Below are 16,101 nucleotides of genomic sequence, written 5' to 3'. Positions count from 1 at the left end.
CAACATCCATTAACAATGATTAGGTTCCGTTTCGTTTGTACTTCGATATTAAAATAAGTTTAAAATAAGAACTACGAATCTACATATACCAATAAATGGTTTCACAGTTACAAACGAAACGACGAACACCCATAAATCTATAATGTAATTACCAATGTCCGTATTCCCTGTTGCATCGTGCGGGCACCCGTCTAGTGATATATATATATATATATATTGTTACATACCCGACCTTGAAACTTTCAATCCATGTGGCCTATCAAGAGCATCTCGAAGGACTCTACCATCAGCCGTCGACCCTTCCCAACCGGGTAACACAAATATAAATTGCATATCTTTTAAACACACACCTAAAACATTCGTAGCAATCTCTCATTTTCTTGTTCTATATTTAGGTTTTTCTTCACTAGGCACTAAACATTTTATGTATGTTTCATTCAAAGCCCCTAAACAATTCTAAAATAAAAAAGTACAAAAAAGTGTTACCATACATATCTAATATCAAGTGCAAGTTACCAAAAATAAATATAATGATTGAATAATACCTTGAACCATTTCTATCTAAGCCCATTATCAAAAAAAAAAAAAAACTTAATTTAATATAAAATGTGTTAGTTCTCTAAAGTAGCTCAAACTAAGAACCTTTTAATTAAACGAGTTTATTACTAACCTCAAGCTCGTTTAAACTCATCTCGATTCGAACCTTTTTAAGTAGTTCTAGCCTTAATAAGTGAACACAAACGGAAACAAGATATGGGCGTGAATTAAACGAAACAGACTTGGGTATGGGCTTTTTATTGAACTGGGCTGAACAATTAATTTTCTTTTTTCATCATCTTCTTCGTCATTCTCTAATCTGCTCAAAACTAAATTCATCCATCACATCACAGTCACAGCAATCAATCAGTCAAATTGTTTTCTTTGCAATAAGGTATCATTATTCTCTTCCTCATAAACTTGTTCTTGATTATTATTATTATTATTATCACTTTTCATTTGATTATTATGTGATTGGATCTCACTATATTTGAATTAAAATTGCGTGCTCTTCTGTAACGATCTAATAACGAAGACGTTGTTTTAGATGCATATGAATAATCCTGACGGATCTGGCTAATTGCAGTTTTGTTAGTAATTTAGGTCTAATTTGTCATGATTTTGTAGTAAATGCGTATTAGTTCATGTTTTTTTATCTCATTTTGGTTGGTTAGTTTAATTAGATAATTTAGGGAGGTATAATTCAATTGAATTATAGGGTTTTTTTTCGAGATTAGAAGACGGGCAAGGGGCTGGGCAATTGAGTTCGACTAGGCTCGTTTTGACTTATGATGGCTTGAGCACAGGCTCGGCTTGTTTCAAGCACTTTTCCTAAAACTCGGTATCGGCTTGCTTATTATTAATTACTTAATTTTTAGTATTTTTATATATTTTGAGGAAAACGTTAAACGAGCCTAAGCTCGCTTTACTGGGTTATGTAAAACTAATTCATAGAATTCCAAGATTTGCAAAACTTAAAAACACACAAGGTTCTCGAGCTCACGCTTGATAACTAAACAAGCTTTATTTGAGCCCGAGATCGAAAAACTCGGTTCATTTGGAGCTTTTTACGAGTACCTTGCGAGCGGCTTGCACTCCTAACTTTAATTACCTAAAATAAGTTAAGTGACTTTTTCATGAGAAATAAGAAACTTTTTTGTTTTTTTATGGTGTTAACCAATTGAGTGAAATACCACAACTAAAATCCTTGTGCATTTTTATGAAATCAAAATTAGGAAGTGCAGATTGATCGGTGACGGAGAAGATGATTGTCTGCATCGCGGTTGTTGGCCATCAGGTTCGGTTCGATTTGCTTATTTCGTGTTTAGTCTTACTAGTTTTGTTGTATGTTGTCTGATAATTGATTGCTTGATTGTGTGGAGGACAGAATAATCCGTTGTACATACAGAGCTTCACTGAAGCAGACGATGCGCTCAAGCTTCATCATATAGTTCATTGTTCTCTTGATGTTGTTGATGAAAGAGGTATGATTCTGACCTACTTTTTACTGCATGATGCTAGTAATAGTTTTTAGGATGGCGTTTGTTGATTATCAAGAAATCATGTGGATCTGTAAATGTTTAACATGTACATAGATCCTGTTTATTAAGTTAAAATATGGTATATAAATGTACAATTGTAAAATGACAAATAGGATATAGAGTAGAAGATCTCATAATCAATTAGAATTAAAGGAGAAGGTTTAGGATATAGGGTAGTCCTTACTTTTATTTGAAGATTTTGTTGTTTAACTTGATTATTATGTTGATAGTAAGTTATTACAGTAGTGTAATATCAAGTTTGTAAATTGAATGTCTAGAATTGTTAGGATTAAACGCACACACGAAACCGAACACGACACGAAAGCAATAAACGAACACGAGGATTTAACGTGGTTCGGTCTAAACTGACCTACGTCCACGGGTGGCAACTAGGTATATCTTTATTGAGTGACAAATATTACAAGTACATAATGTTGTTTATATAGAGACTGAACTAGGGTTAGTAAATTATTATGCAAGAAATCTAAACCGGGCCGGGCTTGGGCCCGACCGCCCACACCCGTCTCCTCTTTTGACTTCATATAATAAACCGGGCCAACAAGGCCTACGAACCCAACAATCTCCCACTCGGAGGCCTTGAATACTCTCGTCTGCACTCCTGATTGTACTTCTGTAATCTGAACATTAAACTTCTTCTAGTTGCCACCGCCTTCTCATCAATTAACCAGAAGGCCCGTTGAAGCTCCCCGGAGCTCCAACACGTCAGTCACGGCTGAAACTGCCCCTGACCCATTCTCTGTCCCTACCGGCTCCCACTGTAACGAACTACCGGATCCTGAGATAACCTGAGAACAAACACTCTCCATATTCAGCAAGTAATTCATTGGAGAGACTTTTACAGCTGGAATACTGGTTTTCTTAATCCATTGTCGACCTGGAACTGTAACTGAAACACGACCTGTGCTCCCACTGTCACGATGTCCCCCAACTGATTTAACCTTCCTAGCTCGTTCATCCTGAATCTTCACTTTGGCTCTGGGTTTGTTACTTGCAAAACGAACCTTCTTCTGCCCACGAGATTCTGTGAACCGGATTTTGTCTTTCACCAAAACTGGATCCACTCCTTTCGATGACATGCCGACCATATACAATGAACCAATTTTCTTTCCACGAGCAACAACGAGATTCCCTTTGACTACTTTCCACTGCCCATTCCCGAACTTAACATCGTGCCCTTGGTCATCCAACTGCCCAGCTGAAATCAAACGTTTCTTCAAACTTGGAATAACCCTCACGTCTTTCAAAGTCCAAGAAGTACCGGCTGAAGTTATCAAATCAACGTCTCCCATACCCGTAACCTCTAAAATATCATCATTCGCTAGTCGAACCTTTCCAAAATCCCCAAATTTAAGATTCTTCATCGTTTCACTACAGTGAGTGGCATGAAACGATGCACCAGAATCCATCACCCAAGCATCAACGCTACTCTCAACACTACAAACCAAAGCCTCATCACTACTGACCCCGTCATCTGTGTCGTCTTCTGTAACGTCCACCTCTTTCTTACCATTCGGACACTGATTCCTGAAGTGTCCTTTCTCTTTACAACCCCAACATTCAATATCCTTACGAGTCTTGGACTGACTCCTCTTCCTGCTCCCACTGCCTCGCTGTTTTCCCCTACCTCTACCTTCTGTGACTAGCATATTGCCTGATGATTCACCTGAACTTCTGCGTCTTGAATCTTCTCCCAGAATCAGATCTCGAATACCATCGAAAGTAATATTTGTAGACGAACTACAAACTGCAGTCACTGTTTGCGACCAACTGTCGGGCAAAGAAGATAATAATAAGAGGCCTTGAACTTCATCATCAAACTTAATGTCAACTGACACTAAGCGGGACAAGATCGAATTAAGATTATTGATATGAGTTGTAACTGACCCACCCTCTTTCATTCTTGTTGTCACTAGCTCTCGGATAAGATAGACTTTATTCGCTGCCGAAGGCTTCTCATACACGTTGGATAGTGCGTCCATCATACCACGGGCTGTGGTTTCTTTCATGACGTTAAACGCCACATCTTCCGACAACGACAATGTAATACAAGCCCTAGCTTTCTTGTCTAACTTCTTCCAATCTGCTTCTGACAACTTTTCTGGTTTTTCATCCTCAAGTACTACATCCAAGTCTTTCTGACAAAGTAGTGCCTCAATCTGCATCTTCCACCAACCGAACTTCTGTCCGTCAAACTTCTGTATCGAAACCTTTCCGTCTTCTGCCATAACAATGACTAAAACGAAAAACTGGATAAAAACAGAGACAGACACAGCAACACGAGCCTGAACTTAACGACTGTTCTACTGAACTCTGTTAAAAAATCAACCTATTTAAACCGCAGCGGAAATACGAACGGTAAATCAGAAACCGAAACTTTAAACTGAAACGATAAACCTGACAAACGCGGTTGGCACTGGTTCTCCGTTTCTTTAACGCTTCTTCTGACTTGACAACGATTATTCAACTAAAATAGGATCTTGATTAACGCGTTCCTGGCTCGTACTTTGCAAAATATGATCTCGTCCCAAAGAAAATATATGAATTTTACCCAAATAATTGTTTATTGTCTAAAGTGCTAGGCCCTCTCAAAAAATTAAACAATCTGGATAAAGTTGGTGGCCATTGAACTCCCTTGTCAACAAAATAATATTGTTTTTCCTTGTCTTTTCCTAGTCTGGCATGAATCTCAAGAGAAAAATAATAATACAAACCCTTCTTTTCTTCTCTGTTCAAACGCCACTAGCGGAAACAAAAGCGACAACCTGGAATCGAACAATACGATGCTTACAGCTTTCAAACGGAACCAACAAAAAAACGCAGATCGCGCGGGCTGGGTTTAGTAGCGGCGAAACGACGGCGGAAACCCTAACGGCGATCGGAAAACCGTAGGCGGCGGCGGAACCCTAGCGCAGTAGGGTGGCGGCGGCTGGATGGTTTGGCGGCGACTCGGCTGGTTCAACGTGTTCTTCGCGTGATCTGAACCTAAGCTCTAGATACCACTTGTTAGGATTAAACGCACACACGAAACCGAACACGACACGAAAGCAATAAACGAACACGAGGATTTAACGTGGTTCGGTCTAAACTGACCTACGTCCACGGGTGGCAACTAGGTATATCTTTATTGAGTGACAAATATTACAAGTACATAATGTTGTTTATATAGAGACTGAACTAGGGTTAGTAAATTATTATGCAAGAAATCTAAACCGGGCCGGGCTTGGGCCCGACCGCCCACACCCGTCTCCTCTTTTGACTTCATATAATAAACCGGGCCAACAAGGCCTACGAACCCAACAAGAATGATTGAAATTGCAAAATTTTACCGCCTAAAACTCAGTTGAGAGAAAGTCAACCTTATACAAAATCATCAACTTTGAAGCTTTTAAAAATGGATGTTTTGAAGCTTTTGAAAGTCAATGATTATGTGTTTTATAATCTTGTTAAAATGTAAAATTATGAAGGAATCAAGTGTTTGAACTTTGAACAAAGTGAATTTTGAAGTATTGTTGAAATTTGGGTTAATATATATTTTTAATGTTAGTTTGACCAAAATTGAGGTTTTTGAAGTTTCAGTTTCGAAAACACCTGAAACTTTCAGAATTGGGCACATGATGTTTAGTACAAGTTTATAATGGGGTTATGCACACGTCTGTTAAACTATGAAGTATACTTATGTATGGAATTTCGTAACATGTTTCTAAGTGTAATAGAAAGCTTGGAAGTTGAATCTCCATGATGATTGAAATTGCAAAATTTTACTTGTGAAAATGTTCTCAAAAAACACAACAAGTTTATAAACTTGTGAAAGTTCAAAACACTCACTACCCAAATTTTGTTCAACACTTCAACACTTGTACGTGTTTAAGATGCATGTTAATATTATTATTATCTGGCTATTCTTCATATATTTTAAGATCTATACTCAAATGTTAACAAGATTCCCATGTCTGTTTTGCAGTTAACAACCCAAAAAAATCTGGACCGATGCTAAATGAGACATTTCTTGGTCTTCTATATCCAACCGAAAATTACAAAGTGTGAGCATGTTTCACATTTTTATTATAATTATGACTCGTGTTTTTCTTTGTAGTCACCGGTCTCATTTACAAACCACAGACAGTGACACTATTTGTGAACCGCATACACATGTAGTAACCGAGGTTAAATTTTGTTTGCAGGTATGGTTATCTAACTAACACAAAGGTCAAGTTTATACTTGTGACAACAGACCTTGATGTCCGAGATGCTGATGTCAGAAATGTAAGTGCATAATGAATTTGTGAAGTTTGTCCTGCTGTTGTTTTGTGATTACAACTATAATATTATTAAAGGTGCACTTTTATAAAAGAAGTTTTGGTGTAGTTTTTCAGGAGGTTTCACTCTGCATATTTGGATGCTGTATCGAACCCGTTTCATGTTCCTGGTAAAAAGATAACTTCCAAAACATTTGCTGAACGGGTGACTAATATTGTCAAGTCAGTTAGCTCCCATTCAACGGGATGAATTTGCTTTTCGATCTTTCTGTATGACCCGACCTTAAAAGTGTTGAATTTTCATTCCATTTTGGGCAACACTCTTCTTTTTTATTATGAAGATCTTGTTTTGATTTGTAATATTTTCATATTAATCCTAAGGTTTAACTTTTTAACTGTTGTGATCTGTTCCATTATGGTCATTAAACTAAGTTTCTTTTGTACTTTTTTTCGTAATAAACCTATATAAAAAATTAAAAACTGAAGCCGGGATTCAAACTACTTACACAAAATTGTTACACAATGTTATACTCAAAAAGGTGTAAATAAACATTTTTTGGAATTGGAAGCAGGTTGTAATCTGGGTCAATGTGAGGCGAAGCCGATTATAAAACAGCTTAGGAAGGAAACTGTTAGAACCTGGCTCTATCGTCGGGTTGTAGTTCTGTATGCTGAAACCGGTTTCAATATTGTGAAACCATACTGGAACCATGATCCTTAACTGGTTCTATCTAAAACTCTAAAAACTTAATTTGTTGACCCAAACTTGAACCAGGTCCGGTTTTAACACAAACTTGGGCTTTTGTTTATTCAAAAACAGAAACCATTTCAGCACTGGTTTTGACTTTTGTTGAACTTGAACTCGTTTCGGCCTGAACCGGTTTGGGGTAAAAACCGAGAATATGCACCTCCAAAGATATTCGCATAAGAATTAAGATCTTGCTGACAAACCTTTTGGCAAGTGAAGCTTATTGCGATGTTTTTAAGACAAACATTGTAATTATATGCTAAACTTGTATACAACTAAACTTTTTTCTCTCTGAAGCTCAAAACACTTATGCCGTGCAAGGTTTTATAAGTGATAACATCATTGCACACTCTTGAAGAAAGTTTAGTTCACATAAAATGTGTGGACAAAATCGACATTATATATGGGAACTTTTATGACATATACCCTAAAGGCCTAAAACTATTTGATCATACAAATTTGTTACGCGCAATATCATTTTTGTGTATACATTATTAACTAATAATACCACTAAGGCAGTTCGATTGTAAAAGAAAAATGATAAAGCTTGGGATCTTAGCTTAGAGCTTTCATTCGTTTAACTTTTAGATTGTGACAAGACCGAATGCTCAATATGCTTTACTAAAACTCTACAACTCTTAATATGTGCGGTTGTTTGCCTCTTAGAATATATATAAAAGTTTAAGTATCATGTTCCCGAACTTTAAGAAGACATAAAGATAATTTTCTAATTAAAAAAACGATTTTAAAACGAGTCTTTATTTCTTCAATCGCCTTTGAAGTCGAGGCCTCACTTTTTGAAAAAAAAAATGGCTTCATTCTTAGCTCTAGAGATTAGCCAACAAGTCAACAGTATCATCGAATGAACCATCCTCGTTAAATAGTTTGCGTGAATGGATTCATGCATATGCATGACCATTAGATCTTGGACCGATAGACGTAAATACTGAATAGGAGGGATCTTACAACAAAACTCATAGCCTGCTATATTAGCGTGGTGATAAAACAAGATGTAAATACATTTTTCATCGACTCGACTCAGGCGCATCCCATACAACATGCATGCTGAAGCTACCATATATGATTCGCATATGATAATTAGACCCTTTTGTCCTCTATCTAAATGATTAAAATTCACATCCTAATTAATCTGTTCCACAGTTTTTTATGTTTATTTGTTACAGAAGAATATCCCACCTAAACCAATTTATTTTATAAGGCATTGGACTTCAACACAAACTAACTCAATATTAATTAGAAAAAAAAAACATTCCTTGTCTTTCGTCATCTTTAAACTTTGTTTAACTGTACTACCTGTATATTTTTCTAATAGCGGAGGCATTCTAAAAAAAGAAATAATCATTGATAATTTATTCCTCAGATTCTTATGTTAGTCAAAAACATTTTATTATTCTAATTCAAATATATGCTTATCCATTATTATTATTTGAAACTGTTGAATGTAGTTTGATAATCTTATAAACTTGACATTTGGCATCAATCATTACAGTTTCATTGGACAAAATAGTTTTATAACATATCAAAGTACAAATTATAAATTTCTCACTAAGGCCATGCGTAGTGGAGGGGCTACAAATTGGAGCGTTTTGCGCCGTGTGGCGCCCGGTCAGCAATGAGTGAGAATTTGTTTTTGAGGTGTAATGATGTAGGGGCTATAACTAGTAATATAATATATATATATATATATATATATATATATATGTGTATATAACACACACACAATCCATACATGCCGGCCCCACCAAGAAGAACAATTCGCCAAACAAGTTAATGTCGCCCCCCCACATTTCGCCCCCAATTCGCCTGGGGGGGGTGTTCGCGCCCTAAATCCCCCACTTTTCTCCCCTTTTCTCGCCCACTACACATGGCCTAATAGACATTATCATTTGGTGTAGTAGAAACTAAAAATTTTCAGTAATAAAGGTATGTGACTATGTGAGCGTGGATAAAGATATCAGTGACAGATCGACGATCAATATTATGGATGGAGCACTGATGAAGGTTCACCCATGGGTCACCAACGTCAACACTTGCTGATCACTGTAAAATATTTTAGACAATCTTTTCTCTTGTGATTCTCTTTAATGACGATTAAAAGTTAATTATTTTATAAATTTTTACAATATTTTAATACAATTTTGATACAATTATATTTCCTACATCGATTTAAATATCACATCCAACGGTAACCATATGCAAATATGTCAGAATTTTAATTCCACTTACATCACTTAATATACAATTATTATTGTTTTATCGATTAAATTACAAGTTAATGATTTAAAAATATAAATAAACCGGTCAGTTTCGAGTGAATCAAACAAAGCTGATTGAAGAGGTAGGTCCCAGCAGAGCCCAGTTGGACCCGCAAGACTCACCTTAAACAGGGACGTCTGCGCAGAGACCAACTGGATCCGCAGGACCAACCATGCTCAGAGAAGTGACGTCCTTACGCGCAGTATGCAAGCTGGTCCCGCAGGAAATGCCTCCCATGGTGAAGGACTCCGCCTGTTCCCGCAGCCTCGGATACAAGCCATGAGGGAAGGCCACCCGCGCAGCATGGCTACACGCACTAGGCACTTAACTCTCCCCAGTGTCACCTGAAAGAATGAGCAAAGGCGGGAGGGGGAAAACTCCCGCCTAAATGAGCCAGTCCGTATGATGGAGGATCTTTTGTGTGATACCTGACGAGGTACAGACAAAAGATCTGACCAAGAATGCGACAGCTCGCTGACAGCAGCATGGCAGACAGCACGCCACAGCACTGTGACCAATAGCCGCCGCCTACCCACCAACTCCTGCCATACCACGTGCCTAGCCTGTTGTTGGCAGAAGAGGAAGAGTGCACGACACGCCTGCTCTGTGTCAGCCGCTACCTATCCACCACTCACAGGCAGGGCACGTGCATAGGTTACAGTTGGTAGCGTGTTGGGCCGGCTAAACCCCTTGGAAACCTACCTTCGGCTATAAATACCCCAAATGGTATGACCATCTCATCTTATCATATTATCATCATATATACCTGATATCTGCTCTAGCAATCTCTTAATATACTTTTATATTTAAAGAGCAATCTAGTCTGATTCTCACGCCGGAGGGTGGTCACAAGGAGGAACCCCCCCTTCTCAGTGACGAGCTCACGGTGTCTGTTTTGCAGGTTATCAGAAGAACCATCTTCCAAGGGTCTAACCCCTCGTGGGAAACAGCTCTCCAACCCCCAGGTTACCAGTAATCTGTCGGGGTTCGACTGGTGTTTCTTCATTGGCGCCATCCGTGCATAAAGCTAGAACTTCATTTTTCTCCAGTTTTTTCAAACTTCTAGAAAGATGGTTAAAGAAACTCCGGTAACCACAACCCCAGCTACTGGAGGGAATACCGGCAACACAGTTTTTACAAACACTACCCCGGTTACCCAAGCCGGGGCAAGTGAAGTAAATTTTACGAACACTACCCCAGTTACCCAAGCTGGGGCAAGTGCAGTAAATAATCGCCCACTGGGATTCACCGATACCCAGTTTAAAAAACGAACAAGACTCCCCCGCCAAACTCTCGATGAAGTTAAGGCATGGGCGGAGGCACGACAAAAGGAATTCCAAGCTGAATTGGACGAACGCTTGCGTTCCGTCCAACAAGCCGACGAATTCGAAGAATACTTGGACAATGACTCGGAGGAATCCGACTCCGACGCGAACCCTCGCCATAGGGCAAAAGGGAAGCGTAAGGAAACGGACTCCCAACCGAGAAGGCATTTTGGACAAACCTTCAAACCAAAAAGCACAGGTGGAAGTTCACGAGACTTCTCCAAAACGTACAGACCGAACGTTGCAAATGCGGGAACGTCCAAATTTGCAAGGGACATTGCGGAAGCAATTGCCCCAAAAAGTGCCAAACAAATGCCCAACATAGGCACTTATGATGGTATGTCCGACTCAGACGACCATTTGAACAGGTTCATAGCAGGGGCAACCGTCAGCAACTGGACGGAACCCACGTGGTGTTACATGTTTCAAATGACGCTGGTGGGGGCTGCTAGGGTTTGGTTTGATCGTTTACCGGTTAACCACATTTACGACTGGGCAGACTTCCAGCAGAAGTTTAGCCAACACTTCAGCCAGCAGCGAAAGTATACCGAGGAGCAATGGACAATCCTCAAACGCATACGGGAAGAAGATGAATCTCTGCCAAACTTCATCACTCGCTTCAACTCAAAGAAGTTAAGTTTGGGCAATATCAGCGAGGATCTTGTTCGCGCAGCCTTCATCCAGGGCGCGCAGGACCCAGAGCTTATCCGCACCCTAACGGGTAAAGATGGAATGCCATCCACATGGGATGGCATCATGACAGCAGCTAAACGCTATGCGGAAACGGAGAAGCAACTGGGTAGAGACCTTCCGCAGAGCACAAACCTTTACACCCAGAGGACGAGAGAGGACAACGTCCTCACCGCCCGATTAAACAAAAAACGGAAGCAAGGCATTTGGCAGTCAAGGGTAAACTTTGACACCTCATCCGGCTTACAGCACCGATTGGGTGAAAGGGATAATGTAAAGCTGCACCGGAACTCCAGATGGACGCCACTTACCAAAAGCGTCACTGACATATTTGCTACTGAAGAGCTCCCATGGCCAAAGCCTCCAGTAATCCGACATCGTCACGATGCTGATCGGAGCAAGTACTGTGACTATCACAGAACAAAAGGCCACAACACTGAAGAATGCATAGACGTAAAAGACATGGTCGAAACATTCGTCAGAGATGGGACGCTCGCACACCTCGTGGCGAAATAAAAGCTAAGCAGGCAGGTGCGTGTGGAACCATGGCTGGGGTAAACATGAATAAAAAATCAGCTTCAATATGGAGACTACATGCTGCGTAAAGAACGAGATCCCGAAACAGGTGCGTGTCGGCTCGATGGCACTCCTGTCCCAACATGGAAGGGAGTTCAATTACACAGTTTGCATGTAATCAATTCCAATTTGTACAGAAAAGGCCAAGAGCCACTTCTAATGGAAATGATTCTCTTTCAAACGTCGAAGCTGATGATTTACATTTATACTTTTGTACACACTAATATGCCGGTTTTCACCGCATAATTACAAAAAACGTCATTGCATGAGAAGGCGGTCCTACCCGCACGAACCCAAAAAGCATGATAAACCTTCACGCAGGTCAGTTGAAGGAGAAAAAAGTTACCATATGAAAGTGCTGGTCTATCCGCATGAATCATTCGAGGGAACTGCACCAACCTATCAACAACCGCGCGTGGGACAGTTCAAAATTCTTAAGAGGAAAAGGTAAACCTATACGCAGGTCAGATATGGGTAAACCTATACGCAGGTCAGATATGGGTAAAGTTATGCCATCCTACTAAGTGCAAGTGACGGGTCTACCCGCACAATCACGAAAGAGGAAGCAAAACTTCACACCTATTATCAGCCACGTTCAAAGGTTAACTTATCCTCAACAGGCAAACCTTCACGCAGGTCAGTTGAAGGAGTTCAATTATTCCATTAAATGAAAGTGCCGGTCTATCCGCACGAATCATGAAAGGAAGATGAACACTAACCTATCAACAACCGCGCGTCGAACGGTTAAAACTATCCAACACTGGTGACGGCATTCACATTACGTGAAGTCGTTGCATGGGAAGGCGGTCTTACCCGCACGAACCCAATAACGTGGCAAACCTTCACGCAGGTCAGTTGAAGGAGAAGAGTTCAATTATTCCATTAAATGAAAGTGCCGGTCTATCCGCACGAATCATGAAAGGAAGATGAACACTAACCTATCGACAGCCGCGCGTCGAACGGTTCAAAACAAAATTCTTAAAAAGGTAAGAAAAACCTACACGCAGGTCAGGTATGGGTAAAAGTTTTGCCATCCTACCAAGTGCAAGTGACGGTTCTACCCGCGCTATCACGCAAGAGGAAGCAAAACTTTAACCCACTATCAACCACGTTCAAAGGTTCTTATTCTAAACACGAAGGAGGAAGCGAAACTGTAACCCACTATCAACCACGTTCAAAGGTTCTTATTCTAAACACTTGGAAAATTGCTATTTTAAACTAAGTATGCAAGTCATAAGTTTATAAAGCAAAGAATCCAATGAAAGGAATAACAATCGTATATTTCAATGATATATTACAACAGTGGCCGGGTAACTACCCGCCTAAAAGAAATCTATACAAAGCTAAGTCTATCCTAGCAGTGGGAAGGGATCTTCAGGATCAGGCTTCAGGGCCACCTCCGCTTGGACCAGCACCGTCAGAGCGCGGCTGCCCAAGGAAAGCCTTAAGGATGTTTAGCCCATCATCAGCAGCAGCAGCTTCGTTCACCTTCTCCACCACTGGATGCGGGAAGGCAGCGTACTGGTTCACAGCTTGGTCATAAGCAGCTTCAGTATTAACATTGAATAAAGGGAAGTTGGAGGGCGGAAAGCCTCTCTCAGCAAACCCTAGACCAAGCAGGAAGCCAGTCTTCTCCCCATCCTCATGAGAAGCGTTGAGGGCTGTGCTCATCGCATCGTCATAAGAGGTCTCTGAAAGGACCCGACGCACAACCTACAAGAGAATACAAGTTAGAACATTTTCTAATTACGAGCGGAAAGCGTAAAGAAAAAGTTAAAGATACCTGAGGCAACGCTTCTCGAAGCAGCCATTGGAGGGTAGCTTGACTTTCTTTGTAAGCACGTTCGGCTCCGCTCTTATCAAGGTTGGCAAGTTGAACTTCCTTGGCGGCAGCCTCTTCGACGCTTTTGAGTTTCCTTTCAGTGCGGTCAAGCACCCCCCTCTGGTCAAGGATCTCCTGCAGCTTCTTGGCATCTTCCATTGCCAAGGCGTCATGAGCATGCTGAAGAGCCTTTAATTTGCATTTAAGCTGCTCATTCTCTTCGCGAAGCGGCTCAGCAACAGCTTCAGCCTTGGCAGCCCTCTCAGTTGAGTTTCGCGCAGTCTCCTTGGCCAGCCGAAGCTGTTCATTCACAGCTTGGGCAGCCTTGGAGCGGGCCTCGAGTCGCGCCTGGACTTCAACCTCGAGGGCCTTGAATGCCTTCTCCTTCTCGGCTGCGGCAGCGGCCAACTGCCGGTTCTCCTCCCGAAGAGCCCGCGCTTCAGATACATCTTTGGCGCGAGCTGCTTTTAACTTGTCGTTTTCACGACAAAGCAGCTCGACGCGGGGCTGCGTCCGGGCCTGGAGAACCCGAAGCTCATTGGTTAGCCTACCCTCTTGGTAGCTAGCCATGGCTTCCCCCAACGCACCATGAGGAGCAGCGTGGCGAGCCCAGTCCACGCACTCCACAGGGGTACGAAGGGTTGTTCCTCGGCGTATGTTCCATCTTGGAACATACACTTCATTGGAATCCGACACTGCAAAAGAAACAAAGGCAGTTAGGAAAAGATGATAAAAATATACAAAGGAAAAAGAACCCTACGTACCTGTAGGGTCAATAACAGGCCGATAGCCGCCAAACCCATCACCTGAACCTAAAGGAAATCCATCCAACAGGTCAGGTAGACGGGAAGGTGGCATAGATCGGCGGGAAGCCCGGCGCGTACCTGATGGTCCGGCCATCGGTGCCGGTGGCGCAGGTATAGTGGCAGCCGCTGTGGTAGCCATTGTTGGCGCCACCTCCTCAGCAACAGTAACCGCCGGCTCCGTGAAAGATGCTGTAAAAATTGCACTCACGGCCGGCGGAGACAACTTCTCAGCTGGAACAGCCTCAGGAAGGCTGGAACCAGCGGAAGCAGGCACAGACGCCTGGGTCGACGCCTCGGGAAGGCTGACCGAGCCTTCCCTCATTGGCGGGGGAATACTTGCTCCAACTCCACCCTGGAATGCGTCAACATCCACACCTGCACAAGCAAAAGTGTTAGAAAAATTTATTTCAAACAACAAATCTAGACAACAATTATGGGGGCACTTACGGGGTTTCTTGAGCTTGAACGTACGGACGAGCGGGGGCGAACCCGATTGAGCCGGCCTCTTGACACCGGTAACCGTCGTCGTCGCTGCCTCCCCGGAGGTAACAGCTACAGCCTCCGGAGCGGTGGTCTCCTCACCACCGGGCTCCCCCGCCACCTCTGCACTATCTGACTCCGAGTCAGATAAGACTACCGGGTCGGCCGTAGAGGCCACCTTCTCCTTGCCTTTCCCGACGGCAGCCTTTTTCTTCCGCACCAGTGGAGGACCTTCTGCGGATTCCTCAGAAGAAGAAATGTCAACTCCAGCAGCAGGCACAGCATTGAGAGGTTCAGGGTAGAAGATAGGCTTACCTGGCCGTCGGTGGCTCAGGATCTCTTGGCCTGGCGGGTAAACCTCCACGAACCGACCCGCGGTCTGCTCCAAGATGGGCAACTCGTTCTCGTCCAGAGCACGAGTACCCATCCGCGCGGGACCATCTTCCTCCCGCGGGTTCAGGAGCGACTGAAGATCGTTCCCCTCTGAAATCAACAAGAAAGTTAGGAAAAATCGAAGTCAGCAAAATGAAACAAGACGTACCATAAGGGACAGAGTTCGAACCATATTCAAGGACGATCGGAACCTTATCCGCATTCGCCGCCTTCCACACCCGGCTCATCCCCAGCATCACCATCGCCGACTCCGGAAAACGGAAAACCGGGGACTGGACCCGGGATATCTTCGAGAACCATTCCGCCTCCTCGTAGTTGAGGGCGGGAAGGTTCGGAAGCGCCTGGCCATTCTTGAACTTCATGGCGATGGGGATGGCGCGAGCGGATATGAAGAAGAACTCTCTTCTCCACGAGCGAAGACTCCGCTCGGTGGTACAAATCTTTAAACCCTTGATACGGGTTGTAAGAGTGTACCACCCCTGGATGCACCTCCAAGTGTAGAAGGTCATCAGACGGTCAACGAGGGGCTCAAGGCCCAGTATCCGGCACACCCACTCAAAGTGCCGGACCTTGGCAATGGCCATGGGGTGCACCTCTGTCAGGTGCACACCGTGCCTCTCCAGAACACG

At 42.4% G+C, this 16,101-nt stretch overlaps 1 protein-coding gene across 1 annotated transcript; it reads left to right on the top strand.

The window, feature by feature from the left end:
• Window positions 1-818: 818 nt before the first annotated feature.
• LOC143533161 (uncharacterized) lies at window positions 819-6,715 on the top strand. The gene is made up of 6 exons (XM_077028016.1): window positions 819-931; window positions 1,773-1,834; window positions 1,925-2,021; window positions 6,061-6,139; window positions 6,281-6,362; window positions 6,465-6,715. Exons 2-6 carry the CDS (start codon window positions 1,802-1,804, stop codon window positions 6,603-6,605), a joined length of 432 nt encoding a protein of 143 aa, XP_076884131.1. The 5' UTR covers window positions 819-931; window positions 1,773-1,801; the 3' UTR covers window positions 6,606-6,715.
• Window positions 6,716-16,101: the final 9,386 nt, after the last annotated feature.

The sequence above is a fragment of the Bidens hawaiensis genome, unplaced genomic scaffold (assembly GCF_021521415.1).
Source record: "Bidens hawaiensis isolate Kalapana, Puna unplaced genomic scaffold, B.hawaiensis_p1.1 tig00009621_1, whole genome shotgun sequence".
NCBI classification, from domain to species: domain Eukaryota; kingdom Viridiplantae; phylum Streptophyta; class Magnoliopsida; order Asterales; family Asteraceae; genus Bidens; species Bidens hawaiensis.
Note: the sequence above shows the minus strand (reverse complement) of the source record. Positions and strands in the feature narration are given on the sequence as shown.

Bases quoted from the DNA above. Each gene is read 5' to 3' on its own strand.
- LOC143533161 (XM_077028016.1), top strand. From the start codon at position 1,802: ATGATTGTCTGCATCGCGGTTGTTGGCCATCAG. The intron at 2,022-6,060 runs GTATGATTCTGA...TCTGTTTTGCAG, and splicing joins TGATGTTGTTGATGAAAGAG to TTAACAACCCAAAAAAATCT. The intron at 6,140-6,280 runs GTGAGCATGTTT...TTTTGTTTGCAG, and splicing joins CCAACCGAAAATTACAAAGT to GTATGGTTATCTAACTAACA.